Here is a 26,222-nt window from a genome sequence, read left to right on the forward strand (position 1 = left end):
AAGGAGAGCCAGTGGTGAAAGTTCCAGGCCAAGTTAAAGACCTAAGAACCAGAGTGGCCCTTGGTAGAGGTCCAATCTGAGTTGCACAGGCTTGAGATCCAGGAAGAGCTGATGTTTCAGTTCAAGTTTGAAATCAAGAAAAAACTGATATCCTCGCTGGAAGACAATCAGGCAGGTGGAGTTACCTCTTTGTGGCAGGAGGGTTGGTTTTTTTTTTTTTTTTTCTTTTTGACCTACTTTTATCATTATGCTCAAATTATTAGTTTCTATAATTAAATATCAATGGATTCCTTTGTGTTAGGTTTTAATTTTTAAAATGGTATTGTTTAACTTAAATAGATGTTAAAACAGGTGATTTCAACATTTTTCTTTATATCTAGCTTCAGGTATATCTATACCATCTATATCTTTATATCCACAAGCAAAGTGGTTTCTGAATAGCCTAATTTTCTTTTATAATTCTTATAATAGCCTCTGAGTTAAGTAAGTCATCAGGGTGTTCTGAGCGTTACCTTGGCAATGTCTATAAATTATCCACTAGTAGTTCTATTAATTCTGACTTATGTAATTTAGTGCTTATATTATTCTTAATTAGGTTTGTTTAAAAAGGTCTTGAAGGCACTTATATTGGCACACTCGTGTCCCATAATGCTTCATTGTTCTTATACATTTATAGAATTCTAACACGGTATTTTATCAGCCTCATTCCTTGGCCTGATAAGCTAATTTATGTCTTGCAAAGAACAAACTGAAGAGATTTTCATGACAGATAGGCTGTTAGGGGTGAAGGTTCACTCCAATGCCCAGGAAAATCTAAAATCCTTAGTAATGGAGAACAGTAGCCTCATCAGGCCAATAAAAGACAAGTCTAGGATTTCCACTACCCTCCTCACACTATAGCTGCAGTGGTCATTCAGAAATATAAGCATATAGAGCCAGAGAATAAAAGGGCTGGTCACCACAAATTATGATACCATCGGCTCAGCACTGCCTGGAGGGAGATGAAAAAAGCAGGCGTGACACATATTGTCAGGAAGCGGACAGCTCGAAGGAAACACAAAAATAACCACATGTTTTGAGATGGTCTTTTAAAATCTTGTACATTTCTTTGAAGTGAAATAGTAAAGGAAGCATTTTGTGGGTTGAGACCATTCCTCTTTATAAAGCATATGGAAACTGAGGTTAACGGTAAGATGTGACCGGCCAGGAGGAGGCAAAAGCATTTTGTGTGACTGTTCTATCTAGACCGAGAAAACAGCATGGACCAAAAGGTACCAGTGACGGTTCTCCAAAGAAAAAGAATATAAATATAAATATAAAGAGTATAAATACAAACACACACACACACACACACACACACACACAGATAAGACACAGAGAAAGAGATACAGTTATTACAGGAACTGACTCACGTCATTATGGAGACCAAGAGGTTCCAGGATCTGCAGTCTGTACACTGGAAAACCAAGAGAGCCAGTAAAGTAAAATCTAGTACAAGCCCAAAGACCTGAGAATTGGGAGCCAAAGTTATAATCCCCAGTCCAAGTCTGAGAGCCCAAGAACCAGCTGTGATGATGTTTGGGGCAGGAGGAGATGGAATTAACCATCCCAAGTACACAATGTGTCAATGTGGCATCCATATGCATCTTTTACAACCACACTTAGTCTTCTCATTAAGACAAAAACAAGGTCTTAATAACATGATAAAACTTTTCTGCATAGAACTGAAAATGTACTAATTCTTCTCCAGAAGAGGCAGTAAAGTCCTTGGGTAATGTTTACTCTTCTGATATCCTTAACTTAAATACTCTGAAGTTAAATTAATAATGCTTAAATACTGACATAAAAGCAATACATCTTATGTTAATGATAGGGAATCAGAGAGGAAAGAAAAAGATATAAAAAGATGCGCATTGTTGGCTGCTGCTGCTGGCAGAGGGACGGGGAGAGAGGCAGGAATACTTAAAACAAGGAACAAACACTCAAGACACCTCTGTCCTCATTTCTATCACTGGTCACCTGGTTGTAGGTCCTTCAACCATTCACTCTGTGTTCCCTCTGTCTTCAGCGAACACCTAGATGATCAGGATTCATCACCCGGGAGGATGACCCAAACCTTCACTGCTGAAGTCTCAGGGCCATTAGAAATCCTGCGTGCATTGGACTGTTGTAGTTTTCCAACAACCATAATCACAGGGTAACACTAAGACTCCCTGAGGGATCTCCTGCATTCCTGACACAAGCTTCCTCAGCTGCATGGGGGAGTGCCAGTCCAAACTTCCCCTGGTACGCAGGAGCAATCCCCCCAGCCAGCACAGGAACACATCTCCACCAGCTGATTTCAAAAAATAAAATGAAATGAAATCATGTAGACTCTGGTCAATAGAAAAAGGGAGGGGAACTTCTATCTCTACTTAAAGGATCCATCCCTGCAGACGGCAAGCTATTGGCCTGCAACTCCACGTGCCCCTCCATCTGGTACTCTTTTGTTCCCAGGAGGAGAAGTTATTTCACTGGTGAATTTAAAGGAAAAACTGGTCACCTGTAGCTCTACTCCTTCCTCTCCCATTCTTTGGGTAAGAGAGATCTGCAAGAAATACACCTTCCATAATCTTTCTCAAACACAAAGGATGAAGAGTGAAAGGGTCTCACATGAAAAATAGCTTTCACCAGTCCAGTTCATCTGTGGGGGTGTAAGTCAAGCTTTTTAAGATGGATTTTAGGATTAGGAAGCTCACTTTTCCTTAAATATAAGTCTTATCAGTAACAATTAAGGCAATATATTAAATATATTTATTAACATATTTACCAGTCAATGTTACTAATTATGTAGTATATTGATTCCTGCAGCAGAAACTGGTTAGATGGTTACAAAATTCATTTTCTCTTTCTTTTTAAGTACATAGCTTGAATACATTTCCCAAACATTCCTTACAATTAGGTGTCACTATGCAAATGGATTCTTGCTGGTGGGTTATAAGTGGAAATAAGGTACATCACCCCCAAGGCTAGAGCACAAAGCATCCCCACATGAGTCCCATTCTCTTTCTTTCTAATCTTGACCAGATGCGGAGTGTCAGCTGCATGACCTCTGAGAGCCCAGGGCACAGTCACTGCACAGAAAGAGAAGGCTACCCTCCAAACACGTGCAGGGGGTATGTGTGAGTCAAAAATTATCCTCTATTGGGTCCTATCTATTGAAATTTGAGGCACTGCTCATTAGAGCAGCTGAGGATAGAAAAGAGTGGTATCATTATCAGACACCCTTTGAATCATCAACACCTGGTGGTTTCGTCAGGTGGAATTAGATTTCCTTAGACTTCCAGTTCCATGGAGGGCAACTACACTCGAAGTAAAAGGGAAGTCACTGAAGTGTTTGAAACAAGGTTGTAATACGATCCAGTTTTGTTTTTAGAAATATCACTCTGGTGGCCAACAGTGATGGATAAGGTCAACAGTGATGGATAAGAGACCCGGCAGGAGGGCGCAAAGCTGGAGATGGGATGGTCATGACCGGGAAAGTGGCAGAGATGGAACGCAATAATAGGAGCTACAGTTTAGAGTTAGAAGTCACAAGATATATTAACGATTTTGGTCATTTCTATAGAGCAATTTCTTTAAGTCACAAAAATATCAAAATCAGACAATTTTCAAATAAGTTTTGAGCTCACGGCAGTACTAACACTCCACCATCCACCTATTTCAATTAAGTATCATCGAGGACACTTTCCTTATGCGTGCAGAAGAGCTTCCATATTGGCAAGGAAAGAAAAGCAAAAATAAACTATTGGGACTACATCAAAATAAAAAGCTTCTGCACAGTAAAGGAAACAATCAACAAAACTAAGACAACCTCCTGAATGGGAGAAGATATTTGCAAACAACATACCTGATAAAGACTTACTATCCAAAATACAGAACTCATACAATCAACACCAAAAAAACCCCCAAATAATCCAATCAAAAATGGTCAGAAAACATAAACAGACATTTTCCAAAGACGACGTATAGATGGCCAACGGACACATGAAATGATGCTCTATATCACTCATCACCAGGAAAATGCAAATTAAAGCCACAATGAGATATACCTCACACCCGTAAGAATGGTTAAAATAAGACAAGAAATAACAAGAGTTGGCAAGGATGTGGGGGAAAAGGAACCCTCGTGCACTGTTGGTGGAAATATAATTTGGCACAGGCACTGTGGAAAACAGTATGGAGTTTCCCCCAAAAAAATTAAAAATAAAAATATTGCATGACACAATAATTATATTACTGGATATTTATCCCCCCAAAATGAAATACTAATTCACAAAGATATATACAGCCTTACATCTCTTGCAGCATTATTTACAATCACCAAATTATGGAAGTAACCTAAGTGTCCACTGGCATAATCTTTAAGAAGTGAATGTATTTTCAACCAAACATCAAGTAAAAAATTTAAAAAACAAAAATTTAGAAAAAATCTTATTTCTGAAAAATTAATGGCGTTAGTGTAGAATTTTAGCTACATATAATCCTAATTTTAACCTTCTATTTCCCCCAAATCAGAAAATATGTTTTGAAGTATTTCAGAGAAGGCTTTATTGACAGCCCTTACTGACATATATAGTCTCACAAAGCCTGTGTCTGTAAATATTTAACATAAATATTTATAAAAGAACATTGTAAATTATAAATTACTAGAAACACTGTTATTATCACGAAAAGAGAGAAGACTCCTCGATAAAAATCCTTAAAAAAATACCAGTAAAAGTACAAAATTGTCAAAGACAAATTATACTTCATTTTTCAGTTTGAGACCAATTTTAAAATGTTAGCAGTATTCTCCACATATGGTAAGATCTCTTCCATTATGGAAAGAATCAGAGTCATTTATTGCTAAAGCAGAAGTACCATAATTGTTTGTAATCAATATTACTTCCATGAATATTTGATTCTCTAAATCATGAGATTTCATGAAAATGACCATTTCAAAAAATTGGAATTCATAATCTAATTCCAAATCAATACTTATAGATTTGCAAAGGAAAAGCTGAATAAGTATTAAATTCAGCACGGGAACAGCATGTGGAATATAATCATTTCTACCACTCATTGTCTTGGTTGCATTTTAAATACGTATCAGATTCTACAATTAAGTTCTTACATTTACTCTTGAGGAAATGTCGGTGATTTAAGAATTATTTCCCTCTAAAGAGGCCAGATTTTCAAATACATTTTTTAAAACCCTGGTCTATTAAGCACATGGGTTTCCATCTCTAAAAATTGCTAATCTTTATATCAGCAGTTCCTAGCCAGGCATATATTTGCTTGTGACAGTTTCAGGCATCTGAAACGGAGTTACACTTGTATTCAAGAGGTTTTTATAGATGAAGAATTACAGTAAAATGAAGGTCATTTGCCATAATTTTTGAGGACTGGAGTAGAAAGGAGTATTTACATGCAGTCCCGAAGTATTCGCATGAAGTATACATCATGACACATTTCTAGACTGCCCTTCAACTGAACAGAAACTTTGAATATTTTACACTTATAATTACTCTGCAACACCATTTCTAAATGTACCATAAAATTCTTCTTGTTCTAATCTATTATAAAACAATTAAACAAAGTATACATAAAAATTAAGTGACAACATATTTTTATTCAGTTTTTAGATATTTTCAAATATTCCACAATATTTTTTAAAATAATTTAAACATATGGGCATACCACATCTCTTCAAAAAGGCTTCCAGTTTTAGGGAGTAGAGAGATTTTAAAAAGTAATCTCATATAAATAATTCAAACAACACTTTTCTTTATCTCTGCTAAAATGAACTTTACATCATCTACTATAAACCTTTTTTATTCATCGTCACTTCCACTCAATGTTCAAATTTGTAGTTCACTGAACTGAAACATGTGCTCAAAGTTTAAATAGTTGAACAAGTTTCACACGACAATGTTGAGGTTTTCCCTGTTCCAAAATCCCTATATTTTATCTAATAAAAGGGTTACATATGTACTAATATATATTTCTGTATGGGTTTTTTTACATTAAATTGTAATTGTATGGGGTTTTTTACATTAAAATGTAAGCCCATTTTTTTTTGTAAAATAAAATACATTGGTTTTATTTTTTTATCTATAAAGCTTTGTTAAAGTAGACTTGTTCCCACTTAATGTCCAAAATGTCATCTCTGAATATAAAGCATTAAACATTTTAAAATATACATATCCTTTTGTAAACCAACTCAAAATCATGCCCCTTTTCAAAAACATTTGCTACATAAATGTTAAATTGCTTGAATAAAAAGCATTAAGAAACTAACGTTATCAAGTCTGCACTGTCCACTAGTGGCAAAAGATAGTAAATGCACATTTATTTTAAAATTAAAATTAAAACTCATTCTATCATCAATACTAGCTTTCTCAAATTTAGAGCCCAATATATTATAAGGGCAAATACACATACACTCTAAATATAAATGATTTTTGTATTCTGAACTATTTTTCCTGTATAGCAATACTTTACTGTCCTTGTGCATATCAGTTCAGTCAGGTGCCTGTGAATATAAGTACCATGAATCCATACATAAATGCAGGGGTATGTGTACACACACATACACTGTGTATATATATACCTAAAGCTTGAGCTAGAAACAAAACAAATCTGACAATCTAACGCGAATCTACAAAGGAGAGGTAAACCTGATGTGGCTTGTTAGCTTTAATTGTTTAATTTACCCCTCATTGAGAGATGTTCTCCAACTAACGGCCTGTGGCTCTCACTGAGATTACTTTTTGTTAATAAATGATTTTTAAGCAGGAGATATTTGCTTAATCGTATTAGGAAAAGCTCTCCCTCATTTGAAATCTCAGGAGTCCCCTGTGTTAACAGAGCCGGCTGTCTCAGAGCCAGTGCGCGACCGCCACCGTCCTCCACGGACGTCAGGACGCCTGCGAGTGACTCAGAAGGCAGGTGTATGCTGGCAACTAAGGTTCCTCATGTGATTTCAGCAAACTTAGTTATTGACTCTAAACTTCACCACTTGCTGGAAACAAACCTGAAGCAACATTAATATGGGATTTCACAAAGAGAAATATTGCTTACCACTTTTTTTTAACAACAGATGGAATAATGCTTCTGATTGAGGCACAATTACATACAGAATTTAGATACTCACCTTCTCTAGACAGCTGGTCAGCATATACATGCTTTGTATACATAGATACACATGTGTGTATATACATATAATATATAATGTATAATATATAATATAAACACACATATATACACGCCCAAATAAATGAAGACTCATTTGAAGCCTTTGGCTTGTCATCATTTTGTCAGGCTTTTTCTTTTCTTGGCTCATTATTCTACCCCACCTGCTTACCTGGGACGATGCTTTGGTATACACACAAGATGGGCAATTAATATTGTCTTAACAATGAATATTAATAAATCATTGAGATGGGAAAGATTCAGACAGCATTTTAGCGATGAAAATGCAAAGGAAAATTATAAAGGCAAGTGCCTGATCCTGAGTAACCCATAAAGCCAATATGAAAAGAACCTAGGTGCACTAGAGATCTAGTGGTATTTTCAGACTGCTACATGAAACACTGTTTACTGCAAGTGCTATGATATAATGACCTCCTTAGCAGTCCCCTTACACGTGCCCAGAATGGATAGTTAATGGTGTCACACTGATCATTCAAAATATGTGTTTTTAGAGAAAGATTCCCTATGGGTTGAGTTTGCCTGAGTTCACATGGACACGGGAGTGAAAATATCCCTTTTATGGAGGAAATTAAATTTTTTAACTTTTCCTCATCTATGGAACTTTCTGCCCAGTAGGTAACCCACCCGAACAAGACAACAGTCAGTTTCATTTTCCCTTTACACTGCGTGCCTCCATACCTCTTTCAGATTTTTTGGCTTTGATTCTTTCAGTTCTTCATATTTCCATTTCCATACAGACAAAGCTGACTCCAGTCGTTCTATTTCTTTCTCCAAAGAGGAGCGCATTCTAAATAAAGAATTAAAAATAAGATAGACTTAAAATTTAAAAATAATTATAGGAACACATTCAATATTTGATTTCCTAATTTCCTTATTTTTATACTTGTATATGGCCATTGTAATCACAGGAAAACTTTTCTAGCTTATTAAAAATTATCAATATTGAATAAAACTTGGTTTAATTTGTTATTCTAACAATTAGCATTAGAGTAAGTTAAACATATTTAATTTGGCTTTGCTAGTATCAAAATATTTGACTTTCTGCCTGCTTTTCTCTGGTATTTTTCATTTATTTCTCTCATTCTCTTATTCATATTGTTTTCTTATATAGGAGGATATATAAATATACCTAATTTTAACATGGCTTTTATCCAACTTCATATTCTGACTATATATGAATAAAGAATCCTTTGATATGAAAGAGAATGCCAAGGACTCCACAAAGTAATTTAAGAAATAATTTACTGGAGATATAAAAATACTTTTTAAAAAATATTTGCAATTTTGTTTTAATGAAGCAGTTTCACTGGCATCTTTATTTAAAATAATTGAAATTAATTTATCCATTTGTACAACAAATGACAAGTTAGGATTGAAGTCTGGTCCTTTAATATCTCAATTATTAACTTTTTTTGTATGGCCATATGTCTGTCAGAGTGACTCACTGAAAATAATTGTTTACTTCTGGTGGTAATTAGCATATACCGACCCTTGCAGATGGCCAATCTTGATCTGTGTGTGGTGCACCAGATTAGTGTTAAAAAATGCTCAATCTCTTTTCTCTACCTCAATGGACAGAGTTGCTTTCCCCAGTCCTTGTTTCTAGGCTTTGACAGACCTAGACGTTTGTAAAGAATCTGTGTGGTTGGGCTTCTTCTCTTACGTCTCAGCCATCACTGTAAAAATTTCCCCCAAGGAATTGCTGTTCCCAAATAAAAACATAAAGTAGATCTGAGCCCAACCTTACTATGGCAACAAGCTGATCTGGTTCTCCTTTTTTTGTATCCATATAGGCTAAAATAAATCATTGTTTTAGGCCACTGAATTTCATGGTGTGTGTGTGTGTGTGTGTGTGTGTGTGTGTGTGTGTGCGCGTGGTTCTTTTGTGTTTTTCCTGCCGCAAAAGATAACTGACATAGAAAATGATACTTAAAAGGGGGATGCTACAGGAAAAAATGGTGATAAAACATAAGCAGCTGGGAAAATGGTGATGATGGTAAGTAATAAGGAAATCATAACTTGCAGTGTTTTGGAAAATGGAAAAGGTGCCTGACATCACCAGTGGAATGCTAGTGGGCACCATGAGTCTGAGCCTTCAAAGTGTTTATGCAACTGGTTTTACCTTGTATTTTGACCATAGCAAAGAGAAGTATGTAGCAACGCAGACTCACTGCTCCCCATGGGAATATGAGAGATGGGATGACAACCAGTCTTTCCTGCAGAGTCCAGTCTAGATCAGTCAGCACTTAGTTGGCTCACAGAGTCCAGCTGAGTAAAGTCTCATTGTTGTATACCACTGAGATTCTGTAGCTGTTAGTTAAACCTTATTGTAATTATAATTAACCAATACACATACTTGGCTCTATTTTAGTTTAATGTCATTAGAAGGATCTTAGAAACATATTCACAGATCTAGAAGATGTACCCAGAATCAAAACAGAATGTCATTTACATATTTATGAGAAATATGAATTTTCCAGTTAGTAATACTATGAAAATAATTTAAAATAGAATTAGGTCATATATACATTAATTTAATTCAATCAATGGCTAAACATTGATTGAATGTTTAGCCACAGAACTGAAGAGAACATGTGAGAATGTTAGGGTTTAAGCTCAGAAGACTCAGGTTGCAAAAACACCAGCACCACTTATGACTATAATTTTAAATACCTTATTAACAGCAAACATATTAAAACTAACAAACAAAAGGGCTTGATATAAAAGTATGTCCTATGGATACTGCCTATGAATGTCCACAACTACAGATTAACAACCTCAGTCCAAAATCCTGATAGATAAGCAGACCCAGCCAGCTAATGACCCCAACTTACTTACTTAAAATAATTTATATAACTTAAAATAAAAGATTTTATTTATTATTTATTTATTTATTTTAAGATTTTATTTATTTATTTGACAGAGAGAGAGAGAGAACACAAGCAGGCGAGTGGGAGAGGGAGAAGCAGGCTTCCCCCTATGCAGGGATCCTAATGCGGGGCTGATCCCAGGACCCCGGGATCATAACCTGAGCTGAAGGCAAACTCTTAATGACTGAGCCACCCAGATGCCCCCCAAGATATTATTTTTATTCTTAGTGACTATGTTTGGGATTTCAAGAAGAGGATTTGATATAGAAATAATGAACAAACTGCCAAATACTAATATTTGGTGTCACACTTAAAGGGAACATGTAAAAATCACTGTACATTAAAATATGTTCTATATTTGGCATTTGGATATTAAGGTTTTTGGATGATTAGGCATATTTGAATATTAAAAGAAATTGAGTATTGACTTAGACTTGTAAATTTGTTTCAAAATATAAGAAAATTTCACTAAGTTTATAACTTCATTGGAATGTTTAAAAATCACCATATTTAGAATTTTAATTTACTAGAGTTGCAGGAGAAGAACATGGGAATGTTTTTTCTGTCAGGGATTGAAAATTTTAAAAAGGAAAAGGAATACAGTAAATTAATAAATTCACTTCATTAAAGGATATTAATTAACTACATTTGTGTAATAAGCACACAATGATAAATTTTCTCAAAATTTATCAGTAAAATAATATAAAAATTTACTTGAGAAAAGTCTACATTTTAAAATTTCCAAATTCAAGGTCATACATGTTCAGAAATCACTCTGAGTTTTTTAATATAACACTAATAAATCAAATGATGATGTTAGCAAAAAACTCATATTAAGATAAAAATGATTTCTTATTACTGTAGAATAAATGTTAATTCTCAAAAATGTCATTAAAAAGTACTGGGGTAAATATTCTTTCAAGAATTTTATAAGAGGCTCAAGAAGACCACTTCAAACTATGTATTAATTAAACTTTTAATCTTAGTTATAGAGAAACATAGGTATATTCTAAAGATATAATTACATCTAAATTACACCTAGACTTAGAATAGTCAAAGCCAGTTCATGAAATGAAAATAATAGAATTTTGCCCAACTGTATTAAAATGAAATGGATTCCTATTCCTTATTTAAGGCAAATTAATAATGTTTAAAATAGAGTATTATCTCTTAATGCAATCTTATCTTAAATGAAATAACTAATATTTATTAGTTTACTGAAATTAAATTATGTACTTTTATTACATAAAATGGTAAAATTTAGTCAGAGAAATGAAAGGACAGGCAATTCATAAACACATATTTAGTGGTAATGTGATGCTTGGCTATTTTTATTTTTAGTATGTCTTCATGAAAAAAATTCTGTGACTCTATGCAGGCAAGCACTGAGGACATAAGGACACTGCACACTTAAATTTATGTAGCAGAGGGTACTCTTTAAATTCTTAATTTCTGGCCCAATCAATTTATTCTATATTTTGGAGGGATTTTCCAAACGGATTAATTTTACAGGTAAATTTATAACTGAAATTTAAGTTATCATCATATCACTTGAACTACAACAAGGTGACAGAAAAAAACTCATTTTACTCTAAAGAGTATTGCATATTTTATGCACTTCTTTTAAAAAAATAACAAGGTCCAGAAAAAATGAAGTATTTTTAATATGATGATATGAACTTTTAAAGATCTAATTGCTAAAATATTTAACATTTGCAGAACTAAAAGATAAGGTGTGAACCAAAATGATTTTTATGGAAAGATATAATTGTATTTCTATGTATCTTTTGATACTTTGTTAACTATCATGATCCCATAATAACTGAAGATAAAGGGGTACCTTGGTGGCTCAGTTGTTAAGCATCTGCCTTAAGCTCAGGTCATGATCCCAGGGTCCTGAAATCCAAGCTCTGCATCAGGCTCCCTGCTCAGCGGGAAGACTGTTTCTCCCTCTCCCACCCCCGCTGCTTGTGTTCCCTCTCTCACTCTCTCCCTGAAATTAAATAAATAAAATCTTTTTAAAAAATTGACGATAAAATTTGGACATATATATATATATAGACAGGAAAATAAACCAAAATATTTTTCAGGGATGAAAATTTCTGAAACATAAATATTAAATATTTGGGGATAGAATTAATCATTTTTGAACTGTTTCATTGTAAAATATCTAATAAGTATTTTCTTAAAGGTCTACTAATGTCAAATGCTTTTGCCAGACAAAAACAAATTAACTTGTAATAACATCTAGATACCAATTTTTCTATTAGTTCAAATTATAGAGTTAGTATCAAAATATGAAGAATAAAAAGAAGTTTATAAATGTGTTTTTAATCAGCAGTGTTTGTCATTTTGGGATTCTATTCCCAAGTAGTTACAATTACAACTTTGAGCATTTGCAGCATCCTTCAGCGAAGAGCCAAAGCCATATATAGTTAATTTAATTAGAAAAGAGATGAATTTATAGACGACTATAAAGATGAGAGATGTTTGGAACGATCAGAGACTGATCCAGCCTGGATCCGGAGGCGATCCAGCCAGCAACAAAGGACTACTCCGATGCCACAGAGCCGATCCTATGAAGACCCCACTGCCTGTTGCCTATGCACTTTCTTGGTTATCAATTGAGTGTCTGACAAGTAAATATTTCAAATTAGCCAATTTAAGTAGTAAAGGATATTAATAGCTCAAAGAATCTTTTTGAGGCGATTCTGAGAAGATCCCGAGAAGCAAATGGGGAACGTGCAGAGTCAGGGCTACCGAGGAGGATGCCACAGCTATCCTCCCATCAGCATTTCAATGCAGCCACCACCATTTAGGGACAGACAGCACAGCAGGGCCTCAACACCACCAACTCCAGACTTGGCGAGAGTGTCACTAGAGACCAGAGCCCACTGCTGCCTCTGGGATCAAGATGTAGCTACTGCCACAGCCTTTCTCCTCACCGCAATGCATTCTGGGTGCTCGCTGCTTCTTGGGGGCATTAGCTTCTGCTACAAAGTCTGGGTGCCTCCCCTGAAGAGATGCTCCTATGTCAAGTTTCCGCTCCTTAACTACCAGGGAAACTCACGTTGAGACTCACTAGCAATTGTGTAGTCTATGCAGAGAAAGAGAGTCCATCTCCTTCGGTAGGGGACTGCTCAAACAAAAAAGATACCAGAGAGTGAAAAACAATTGCAGAAGTACACAAAAAGTGACTTGAAATGGATTAAATAGAAGACTGAAACTCTAAAAGTTGTAGAAGAAAACTTACGGGAAAAATTCCTGGATATTGGTATTTGGCAATGCTTTTTTGGATTTGGCACCAAAAGCAAACATAAATAAGTGGAAGTACATCAAGCTAAGAAGCTTCTGCCCAGGAAAAGAAATAATCAACAAAATGAAAAGGCCACCGACGGAATGGAGAAAATATTGGGAAACCATGTATCTGATAAGAGGTTAATGTCCAAATTATATAAGGAACTCACACAGCTCAGAAGCAAAAACAAAACAAAACAAAAACACCCCCACACAAACCAAAACAAAAAATGAGCAAGGCAGAGTGGACAGTTTTCCAAGAAGACATAGAAATGGCCAAGTAAATGAATAGATGCTTAACATAACTCATCATCAAGAAAAAGCAAACCAAAACCTCAGTGAGGTATCACCTCACCACTTTAGAACGGCTGTTATCAAAAAGACAAGCAGTAACACGTGAGGCTAAGCGTGTGGTTAAAATGCCATTGTTGAGGGGAATGTAAATCAGTGTAGCCACTATGGAAAAAGATATGCAGGTTCCTCAAAAAATTAAAAATAGGACAGTCATATGATATAGCAATCCCATTTCTAGGTATACAACCAAGGAAAGGAAATCAGTACCTCGAACAGACTTTGGTGTTCACTGCAGCATTATTCACAAAAGCCAAGATACAGAAGCAATCTGATTGTCCATCTACACATGCAAGATACAGAAAATGGGGGGGGGGGGTGTATGTACATATGTAGGACGTTCCACTAAGTGAAATAAGCTGGACACAGAATGACGAATACTATACCCTTTCATTTATACACACAATCTTAGAAAGTTGAACTCACACTAAGAGAGAGTAGAATGGTGAGCACCAGGGGCTGGAAAGTGGGGAGAGTTACAAGACGTCAGTCAAAGGGCACAAACTCTCAAACTTACTTATGGAGTAGGTTCTGGAAATCTAATGTGCGGCACAGGGACTTTAGCTAACGATAGCGTGTTGTACACCAGAGATTTGCTGAGAGGGTAGATCGCAAGCGGTCTCACCACACACACAAATTATTAATGGCGTTAAGTGATAGATGTATTAACTAGCGGGGTTGTGGTGATCATTTCATAGTGCTACCAAAACATCATGGGTGCTTGTCGGGATGGCACAGGTGACATATGAAACTGCTGAGTCACTATATCGTATAACAGCGACTGACATGATGCTGCATGTTAACTGGAATTAAAATAGAAAAAGAAAACCCTCCCAAACCCATCCTGTTGTACAACTTAAATATACACAAATTTTGTTTCTCAGTTATACTTCAATGAAGCTAGAAAAATAAATACATATGTATAAAGGAATACAAGCCATAAATCACTTTATTAAAAAGGCAAAGGTTTACCGCATACCCTGTTAGTAATAATGAATAAGTAAGTAGGCCTCTCTAGTCTTTAAAAATATTACACTAAATAGTATGAACTAGACTTGCATGCCAATCTGTTGTGTTCACTGAGGAATTCTCAACAAGATTTTAAGTCTCATTTTATTGAGGCAAAAGCACACCATTTAATGAAGGAAAGCGAAATAATTGAAGCATGTTACCTTTCTGCTATAGAAAATAAACCAAGAAATAAACTTGAGAGCGGAGGACGGAAGCTGTGCTGAAATGACACAGACCAAACGTTTTCTAAGGGATACAGGTGCCATCTGCAGTTTAATTTGAGAACTGGTTCTAAACGGTAAAATATTTTACCTCGTCGTCACCTTTATTTACCATCTGACGTCGCCAAAGTTCCTGTCCCCCAGTGTCTAGTTCCACCAGTTCCTGTCCCCCAGTGTCTAGTTCCACCAGTTCCTGCCCCCCAGTGTCTAGTTCCACCAGTTCCTGTCCCCCAGTGTCTAGTTCCACGTCGCTCGCTCTCGGGGAGGATCAGACCCCCTTCTCACCTCCCCTTTTCCGCCTGGGAAGTCTTGATCAGAGAGATCAAAAATGTACAAATTCTAACACATGAGGAACTTCTAGATACTGGCTGATTATTTTCATAAAACTGCATCGTGCTCAGAATGCAAACAATACGATAAAGTATATTGTCTCTGATAAGGAGGTTCTCATCAGTGACAATGGTGGGAAGGATCCCCTGAGCTGTCGTGGCTGATCGCTGCGCTCCAGTTAAGAGCACTTTCCCACTAGCTGGAAACAGAGAAAAGATGACATTCACACGTTCTCAGCTCTGGCCCATCTACTGGCTGAGATTCCAGAAGGAAAACTTGAAAAAGTTAGACAGATTTATTGCAACAGCATATACTATATCCTTGGGAAACATTCTCTTGTGATAGAAAAAAGGCTTTGTGATTGCCTCGCATGGAGGGCTTGCTGATGCTGACTCACGGACATGCTGACTCACGGACACGTAACCCCCACGGGCCTGTTCATGAAAGAGAGGAGTGAGGAGACGAAGTGGTATCAGAGGTCTCCTTTCCCCCTTATTTCTGGCCTGACTATGGTTTCTATATTGAAGTCCCAGCAAACTGGAGAATTTACGTACTACAGAGATTGTTAATTTATCCCCAGAGAGTCAAACATAATGTGCGTGTGTGTGTGTCTGAGTGGGAGTGTAGAGATACACGGGTGTATCATTAAAGCTGGCACCTAAGGCAGTTTACATGTAGGAGCAGCTTCCTATGGTCCGACCACATTATGTCAGGCAAGTAACACTGTGAGTGGGTGTGAGAGAAGTCTATAACCACTAAAAAGTTAAATCCTTCAAGAAATAAACACAGAGGTTAGAACTTGACAGCAACTTACAATTCCAGATGAAATTAATTTTTAATATGGGTACAGGCCTAAAAATTAATTCAATTTTTTCTCCTTCCCACTAATGTCAATTACCTCTATTTGGAATTTATACTTGACAGTAGAATAACAAATATTTATTCCACACACAGGAATATTATTATAATCTATTGTATTATGATTGTATTATCACAATTGATTCATATGGTGAGGTACAGACAAAGCATCTGAAAAAGGGAATTAGTGGTGGGACTAAATTTCAGAGGGACTAATGAGAAATTTCTGGCTAACATACAGAATGGCATATAAAGGGCTTATAACTACCTGTGAAAGGTTTGTGGGCATGTTATCATTCTTCCAATTCCTTAAATAAGGAAAATTGAAACCATAATATAATATATATTTATATTCATATTTATTTATATTCATACTTATTTCTCCCATTTTTTCCTACCCATTAAGAGTCTTATAACTAAAGAGACAGAAAAATAATGATTTTCAGATTTGGGGACTATATTTGACAGTGTATCAACTATTCCACACAATGCTAATAATTGTCTAACGTGATCATGAATAAATAACAAAAAAAATCATCCTGAGTAATTCACACTAGTAGTTACCTTCCCACACATAATTCATGTTTGATCCACACAAGAATTCAGCGGAGAGGGCAGAAGTGATGCTGTATGACTTTGAGACAAGGTCATTAAAATGCCATGTATTTCTCTTTGTGTCAAGATGTTCACTTTCGACCAAGCCACTGCACTCTAAGGAATCAAAGTGGCCACATGGATAGTCCTGCATGTCTTAAATGATACTTCAAAATGATAGTCTCAAAAATGAGAGTAAAGTCAGGAGGCTTCAGATGATTCTGGCCCCCCGCCTTCAAGTCATCTCCAGCTTTGAGCCATCCAGCTGAATCCACATGTAGTGAAAGATGAGTTGTCCACACAAAGCCATGCTCAAGCTTCCTGAACAGAACAAATGGTCATTGTTGTTTCAACACTAACCACTGTGTGGGAAGTCTTATTATAAAACAACATATAAGGGGTGCCTGGGTGGCTCAGTGGGTTAAAGCCTCTGCCTTCAGCTCAGGTCATGATCCTGGGGTCCCGGGATCGAGCCCCTCATCAGGCTCTCTGCTCAGCAGGGAGCCTGCTTCCTCCCTCTCTCTCTGCCTGCCTCTCTGCCCACTTGTGATCTCTGTCAAATAAATTAAACACACACACATATACACACACACATAACTGGAATAGAGGTACCACTATCCATATTTTTACAAAGGCGACAACAGCACTATCATGTAGCTGAATAGGTCAGAACCAAGGAGGATATCCAGGTCATTTAATCTCAAATCTAGTCCTCACAAATGATCAATGAATAAAACCATGTTTTTCTGCAATCAATAAATCACAAATTGTGAACTGTCCCTTATGAACATATTTTTCATTTTTATTGACTTGCTGATGTCTACTAATGATGTAAAAATTAGAAAACCCACTGGCTATTCTAGCCATATACATTATTTTCCATTATTTTGTCTTTAGGTCACTAATTCATTCTTCTGCTTTTTCCAGCCTGTAGTTCCTTGCATCAAGCCTGTTGCCAATCTCATTTATTGCATTCTTCATCACTGACTGATTCTTTTTAAACTCTTTTATCTTTGTTGTAAGGATCCAAATGGCAAAAAATACATATCTATCAAATAATAACTTTCAATATAAAGGAATAAATGCTCCAATCAAAAGACACAGGGTATCAGAATAGATTAAAAAAATTATATGCTACCTATAAGAGATTCATTTTAGACCTAATGACACCTGCAGATTGAAAGTGAGGGGATCCATCATGCAAACAGATATCAAAAGAAAGTAAGAAGAGCGATGCTTATATTAGACTAAATATATAGACTAAAACTAGAATTTTTTGTTCTTGTATTGTTCCTGTCCTGCTTTGGTAGCAGGGTAGTGATGGTCTCATGGAATGATTTTGAATATATTTCCTCTATTCCATTATTTGTAAGATTTTGATAAAATTGTCATTAATTATTTTTTTTAATCTTTTTTTTTTTAAAGATTTTATTTATTTATTTGAGAGAGAGACAGTGAGAGAGAGCATGAGCGAGGAGAAGGTCAGAGGGAGAAGCAGTCTCCCCGTGGAGCTGGGAGCCCGATGCGGGACTCGATCCTGGAACTCTGGGATCATGACCTGAGCCGAAGGCAGTCGTCCAACCAACTGAGCCACCCAGGCATCCCATTAATTATTTTTTTTAATGTTTGATAGAATTCACCAATAAAACCATGTGGACTTGGGCTTTTCTGTGTTGGAATATTTTTGATTCCTAATTCAACTTTCATTCTTGTTATTGGTCTAAGAAGATTTCCCATTTCTTGGATTCAAGATTCATGATTCAATCTTGGTAATTTGTTTGTTTTTAGAAATCATCTTTTTTTTTTTTCCCCTAAGTTTGTTTATGGTAACATCATACTCTATATTTCTGTGGATATCTATTGTATCATTTTCTCCTCCATTTCTCATTTTGGTTTTTGAGTCTTCTCTCTTTTGTCTTGGTTAATGTAGTTAAAGCATTGCCAATTTTGTTTATTTTATTATTATTATTTTTTAAACTGATCACTACTTTAATGTTAAGTTTTTGTTTATTCTGGTCTCTTTTTAATTTAATTCTGATTTTCCTTTGTTATTTTCCTCCTCTACTAAATTTTAGCTAAGTTCTTTTTTTTTTCTAGTTCCTTGTGGTATAATGTTATTTATTTGAACTTTTTTTCTTAATGCAAGTATTTTTAGCATAAATTTCACTCTAACATCTGCTTTTGCTGCATCCCACAGATTTTAGAATATTGTGCTTTCTTTTTCTTATGTTTTGAAACATGCTGATTTGCTGTTGTATTTCCTATTTGGCCCACTGCCTGTACAATAGTATGTTATTAATATTTACGTGTTAAATATTTAATATTTTAAAATTTCAAAAAATGAATATACATCTACCTCATTTTTAAAATATTAATACTTCGTGGCTAATCATAGGTCAAATACATAGTCAAATGGCCTGCTTGGTAGACTTAACTTCAATAAGTTTGAAAATCAGGCTTGGTTAGAGGAAAAAATGATTAGCACTTACTCTCTTTCTTTCCATAAAATTTTCTGGAACTCATCCAGATGCACCTGCAAAGCTGAAATTTCAGGCACTTTACTCTCCAAAGGCAGGTTTATTGCTTGCAATCTTAATGCAGATTTCAGTGTGCAATTTTCAGAGCCACCATTTTTGAATGAATTAGAACAGTCAAGATTGAGTTTCATCTCCTCATTTAATCTTAACTGGTCAATAATCAAACCTTCTTCCTGAAAAGAAAAAAAAAACATATAAAACAATTATTGTTATTTTTAAAATCTGGTGCAGAAAAATCATGAAGAAAACATATTTTTGGAAGGAAATAAATGTTATGATTCAGCATGAAATTCCTATTTTCATTTCTTTATCAGTCTGTAAGAGGTATATGGTTGAACTTTAACTTGCATTCCTCAAGTTTTTTTTCTTCTATGTTCTACATTACAGTGAAATACATTTCAGTCTTTTAAAATTTCCATTTCAATGGAATCTAGGTTATAGCTACCATAAATCCCATGTATCATAGAAAGCCTTAAAATTTTAGATGGAATTATAGAAGAGCAAGATATTATGATTTATAATTTTAGAGGTGGAATTAAGTAGAAAGGAATAACGATATAAACTGATATAATTTAAAGAGATAAAATGAATTCCTAAAGTTTCTGGAAGTATGGTCCATAGGTTGTTAACAGCATTTTCCAGGGTAAAAAAATGGATAAATTAAGGTTATGAACTGCTATATAAAATAAATTTTTAAAAAGTTTATTTCATGCAGAATTCTCAAAAACCTCAAGATTTCAAGAATACCAAGAAATTCCCAAAGTGGATAATGTGAAGCACTCCATAAAGATATTTCCCTATGGTACCCATTTTATAGGAATTAATTGTGAGGCTAAAGTCCCAAACCTCGGGAAATGTTTAAAGTACTGTATGAATAATTTATTAGTATTGTCATAATTAGGGTAAAGAGAGAAATCTCTCTAAATATTTAATTTTCACATAAAAATGCTGAGTTAATTTTCCTTAAAACTATAACTAAGATCAGTAATATGGGCTACTGAATTGTGTCTCATTCACAAACTTCTATGTTGAAGTCTTACCCTGCCCCCAGTACCTTAGAATGACCCTGTATTTGGTATAGTGTCCTTAAAGAGGTCATTAGTTTAAAATGAGGTCATGATGGTGGGCCTAGAGATAGTTTCTTTATGAGGAAATTTGGAGATAAACACACACAGAGGAAAGAGGATATAAAGACACAGGGAGAAGATAGTCACTATAAGCCAAGGAGAGGTCTCTCAAGTCAAACCTGTCTACGCCTTGATCTCACACCTCTAGCCTCTAGAACTATGAGAAAATAAATTTCTGTTGCTGAAGCCACCCAGTCTGTGGGACCTGGTTCTGGCAGCCCAAGCAAGCACATATAGGCCCCACTGGGTTTGTCATCTTCCCTCTCCTCCTCGTTACGGTATCCGGCATCCGAATATGCTCACACTCTGAATTCCTCTACTGAGTTCTTTTCTTACCTTACTATCCGTGCTGTCCTTTGTAGGAAATTCTCTTTTCACCAGGTGTTCTCTGATAGACTCACATGTTGGGGAAGCAGTGTGCAATCGTTCCCCTCTTGCAGAGGGCACTTCTATGAAACCAGGATGCTTCAGGTCCTGGGTGATTTCTAACACTTTTTGATGTGGCAAACTTTGTTTCTTTTTCAATGCACTCAATTCTTTCATTGTCATCTCTAATTTTATTCTGAGCTGTCTTCCCTCCTCCCTGGCGCTGTTCCTTTCAGCCCGAACTTTACTCCACTTTTCTCTCCAGTTGGCAGTGCAGTCTGACCACCAGCGCATGGTCTTCTCCATCTGGGCAGCTCTGGCCTTGACTTCTTCAAGTTCCCGCAGGCGAAGCTCTTCACAGATATTCCACTCACTGGTGCTGCATGAGTGTGCATAGATGTTGTGAGCAGAATGTGACTGCAGCCCCTGAAGTGGCAAACAGTAATGACAAGTGTCCCTGGGCAGGGAAGCAGGTGCTACCATGTCACAAGGCAGTTTTGTTGATGACTGTTGCATCTGGAAGATTTGTGTTTCCTCAATTAACCGATGGATGGAATCTAAATTCATATTTATCTTTTGAGGCCTAAGAAAAGACAGATAACATAATTAATATTTGAGTTTCCCTTGCAATTACAAGAGCAAGACCTACATTTAAAAAAGAAGGTTTATGAAAACAATGTATCTTTCAATATTGCATATTTTCCTTTCCTCTGTAACTAAAAATATGGAAAAACTCATGCATTTATAATTATCCTCAAAAAACAGAAATTGCTCCTATTACATTTTGCCAAATGAGTAAAAATAAAAATATAAGGATGCAATTGGGGGTAGCATATGACATGAATAATTCATTTTAAGAAATCCACTTCTTTTTAGGTAATATTTACTATAATATATGTTGTCCACTAACTACTCAATGATCCTCTTTTCCCTGCTAATTCAAGCACAACCTGCTTAAGTGGAAGGCAGAACCTATTGATTTCTGAGAGGATAAACGTCTATTTTAATCCCAGGGCCTAAATCCTAACTGGTCTCTTCCATGATGGCCTCCACTTCACTGAGCATTCACTAGTCTCAAGTCAGCATAGGAACTAGTCCTGGCTGAGATTTCAGGGGAAATCTGCAGAGAAAGTTTCCCACCTAAAATACACGGGGAAAAAAAAAATCACAAAATGAAAAACTCTTTTCTTCTGCTTCTTTCTGCCTAAACCAAGACATGATCCTGGAAGAAGGCAAGTGTAACAGCCACCTTATAATATTTAAAATGGTAGAACAGAAAGAGGAAAAGCACTTGATTTAATGATTGAACAGCAGCATGAAAGCTAGAATGTGTATCTGTGGTTTTCTTTCTTTCTTTTTTTTAAAGATTTCATCCACTTATATGACAGAGAAAGAGATCACAAGTAGGCAGAGAGGCAGAGACAGAGAGAGGAGGAAGCAGGCTCCACACTGAGCAGAGAGCCTGATGCGGGGCTCGATCCCAGGACCCTGAGATCATGACCCAAGCCGAAAGCAGAGGCTTAACCCACTGAGCCACTCAGGCTCCCCATACATGTTGTTTTCTTGCCATGTGAGAACCTAACTTTATTCAACGTGTGATTGTTCAGTTTTCTGTCACTTGCAGTCAAATGGCATCAGACTGATACATGAATTATTTTCATCCTATGATTAATACTATGATAAATTCTAAAAAAAAGTACTGAATAAGACATGGTGTTTGTCTTAAAGATTCTGTAGTTCAGTGGATGAGACAGGCACATAAAAATTAAAAAATAAATATTCACACAGGAAAATATATTTATTATTACATCAATTTTTTATTTAGTACATATTGTGTGTCAAGTTGGTGCTGGGTTGCTAGGGTATGTAGGAGGTGCTGTAAGGAGCACTGCTCAAATTAATTGGTAAAAGCAGACCTACTTATCAGTATGTATATCCATTACTTTATTCAATATGGCAACATAGCTATATTGATGACAGCAAGGAGAAGTTTTCCTTTAAACTAAACACTTAAAACATGCAGGTTAATCTACAATTAATGAAGTTCTGTAGTTATATAAGATTGCCCATTTTTACTATCAAATAAGATATATTGGTATAAATAACATTTAATGTACATGACATTAACTCCTCTCATTTTTTATTTGCTTTTATACAGTTACAGATCAAAAGCTGTCTCCTTACAAACCATCCACTTCATCAACTGAAGGGGTTTCATAATACTAACAACCTAGAAAATAAGTTTTTTCTTTTTTTTTAAGATTTTTTTTTTTTTTTTTTTAAAGAGGGAAATAGAGCAGGAGCGGGGTGGGGGGAGGGAAAGAGGGACAGAGAGAATACTCAAGGAGACTGCTCTCTGGGCGTGGAGCCTGGGTGGGGCTCAATCCCAGAACCCTGATATCATGACCTGAGTCAAAATCAAGAGTCAGCTGCTTAACTGACTGAGCTACCCAGGTGCCCCCAGAATAAATCTTTATATGCTGACTTACAAAATGTCTTTATTGAAAAAAAAAATTAAATGTATATCACTCTCAAAAGAAAAAACCCATTTTAACAAGTGTTCTGTAGAGGTGCCAGACCAATTCACTCCTTATTATAACACTTAGAATAATACAGATTCATGGTTGTAATTATTTTTGTTAGCATTGGTACATGTCCAAGCACATTTGAGTTAGTGCTGATTTGGAGTAACTGTTCCTTACATTTACTGCAATTCAGAGGGCAATGATAATAAAGCTGACCAAATTTCTTGGACCATTAGTAAACTGAGACCAATATTAAAAATGAAAATAAAGAACTCTTAGAAGCACACCACATAGTTTATGTATATGTATCCACATATCATACAAATACATATATTTGTGTGTGTGTGTGCAAATATATAATATTCATTATTCACTATTTAATGATACTTCTGATATTTTTCCCTTGGCTTGAATTCCAAAATAAAAACAGAAAACTTATTTTAGCATATTAAATTTAAATTTATCCTTGCCATTTTTCAAACTAAATCAGTATCATAAAATTATAATGTCCTTAAAAATTCTCATTAACTTTTATTTTACTATTGTTTTGAAGACTCTATAATTGGATTCTGGTACATGGAGACCTTTCCTACCAATTAACTATGTATTTTTTCACATCGGACTAAACAAAATTGAGTTGGGGTTTAATCATTCAGTCCTTGAACTTGAATAGTTCTTCATGTTCTAAAGTGTTTCTTAAGCAAGTGTAAATGACATATTGAATCCTTATGTGTATCTATTAAGGCACTCATTTTCCCTATACATATGTGCATGTTCCTTATGTTTTATTTCAATGACTGTGGAAGTATTTATCAGTGGTTGTAGCACAGTCTTTGGTGCATGAGAAAATATTTTAATGCTATTGACTCTTGGGTTTCTTACACTAAATTTTGCATTGTCCTTACCATAAAAAGGAGGGAGGGGGCAGAAGGAAATTCTTGAAGGTGGTGGATACGTTTATTACTTTGATTATGGCGATGGGCTCACAGGTGCATGTCAGTGTCCTAATTCATCAAATCATATATGTTAAATATGTGCAATATTTTGTATCTCCTACACCTCAATAAAGCTATTAAAAATGTTCATATAATCAGGCTACCCTGAAGACTGATATATAACCAATACATAAATACAAAATACATAATCAAATAAATTAAATATGATGGGCCTACCCTGTATAAATAATACTATTAAACATTATATTTCACTAAATAGAAGCTTAATGTATACGACATTGAGTTCCAGATTACATTGTTTCAAGCTCTGATTCTGTCACTTCCCATATAAATGATCTTGGACAAATTATATAAATTGCCTTTGACTCATTATCCTTATCTGTAAGGGGAGACAGAAATATCATTGTACTTCAGTTAGTTCTTGTGACCATTAAATGAAAAACAACACAGATTGTCCAGTCCAGGTTGTCTCTTAGGCAAGCTGACAGTTATCTCCAGTGCTATACAAGTCACCAAATATGTTAGTTTGGACTACTGTATCTTTTTTATTTCAGTTTCTTTTCTCTTCTGGAAAGAGAGATGTTATACTTTAAAAACAAGGACAGCAAAGGAGAAACAAGAAGCTCCTAAATTCATGTAATAAAGATAAAATCAATTTCTATATCATATTCATATTATCAGTGAAATATTCAGTGCTACTATTATCCTATTATCTGCATCCTAGAGATGAAGAAACCAGGGCTTAGGGATCTAATGTAACCAACTCAAGTCATTTACTTAGAATGGGCCAACCCAGTTCGGGAATGAAGAAATTTGAATCCAGAGTCATTGCCTTCCCATATCAAAAGCCTACAACTTCAAAATACTATGTTCACAATAATAAGATCATCTTTTAGGTTATTTTGGAAATATAGTTGGCAGATTTCCATTTTGGATATATTTATGCTCCAATATCTTCCACTACATCACACCACAACACAGTCAATCACACAGTCAGCTGATCCCGACACTAGGCTTTGAGTGAATTTCATCTCATCAGAGCTTAAAGGAACTGGAAGTCCAGGGCCTGTAAACCCCTGCAGCCTTGTCTCTGTCATCCTGCTTCTGTGCCCTATGCTTCAGTCACCCTGATGTGTCCATTCCCTGCACAAACCTCCCCTCAAGTTTCTCCTTTGATCAATCAGATTGCTGTGCAAGAGACTCTCTCCTCTCCACATGCTCACCTCCCCTTGGTTTCTTATCCTTCAGGTATGAGTCAGAGAGACCCATGCTTGACTCTCCTCCATCCCTTACAGGCCTGACATCTGAGCAGAAAGTTTACTTTGAGGTTCCTCTGTGGTAGTGAACAAAATACACATGGATTCTGCCATCCTGGGACCTTGTTAATAACCAAAAGCAATAAATCAAGCTACAATCACAAATTTTAACACTCTTTGAGAGAAATAAACAGTGTGTTGTGATTCAACATATACCTTATACTTAAGGAAGTCTCTCCGAAGTGACAGATGTCTTATGTATTATCTGAAGAATGAGGTGGGCCAGAAATAAAAGCATTTTTGGCACAAGTTATACTATCAGGGCAGAATCGAATAGGGTCCAAAGGGATTTTTGCTTTATTGTTTGTACTTATTGCTTTCCATTAACCTATAGGAAATGAATTCTAAATGAAACCCTTCTTGGACTTTTTTTTTTCCCCTAAGAAGCACAGGACTGCTAATGCATACACAATAATGTTAATAAAAGCCATAAGCAAAGAGTAAATAGATTAATTCAGATTCAAAACATAACACTAAGGAACAGTTGTTACTTTAGGTATGATGCCATACACTCTGATAAAAAGCAAAAAAGAAAAATCAGTTTTTAATATTCAGGAAAGTAAAACACCAAAGTGTTATTTTAAAGTGTGGCCCGTCAAACATACGCACGTGATTAGTATAATAAAA

The 26,222-nt window shown here is 35.7% G+C and overlaps 1 protein-coding gene across 1 annotated transcript in view; it reads right to left on the reverse strand.

The window, feature by feature from the left end:
* CCDC102B (coiled-coil domain containing 102B) overlaps positions 1-26,222 on the reverse strand; it is a 138,512-nt gene that overhangs the window by 73,855 nt on the left and 38,435 nt on the right. The window contains 3 exon segments of the mRNA XM_032311203.1: positions 7,915-8,023; positions 19,258-19,478; positions 20,769-21,381. Coding sequence (XP_032167094.1) covers positions 7,915-8,023; positions 19,258-19,478; positions 20,769-21,381 — 943 coding nt within the window.

The sequence above is a fragment of the Mustela erminea genome, chromosome 13 (genome assembly GCF_009829155.1).
Source record: "Mustela erminea isolate mMusErm1 chromosome 13, mMusErm1.Pri, whole genome shotgun sequence".
NCBI lineage: Eukaryota > Metazoa > Chordata > Mammalia > Carnivora > Mustelidae > Mustela > Mustela erminea.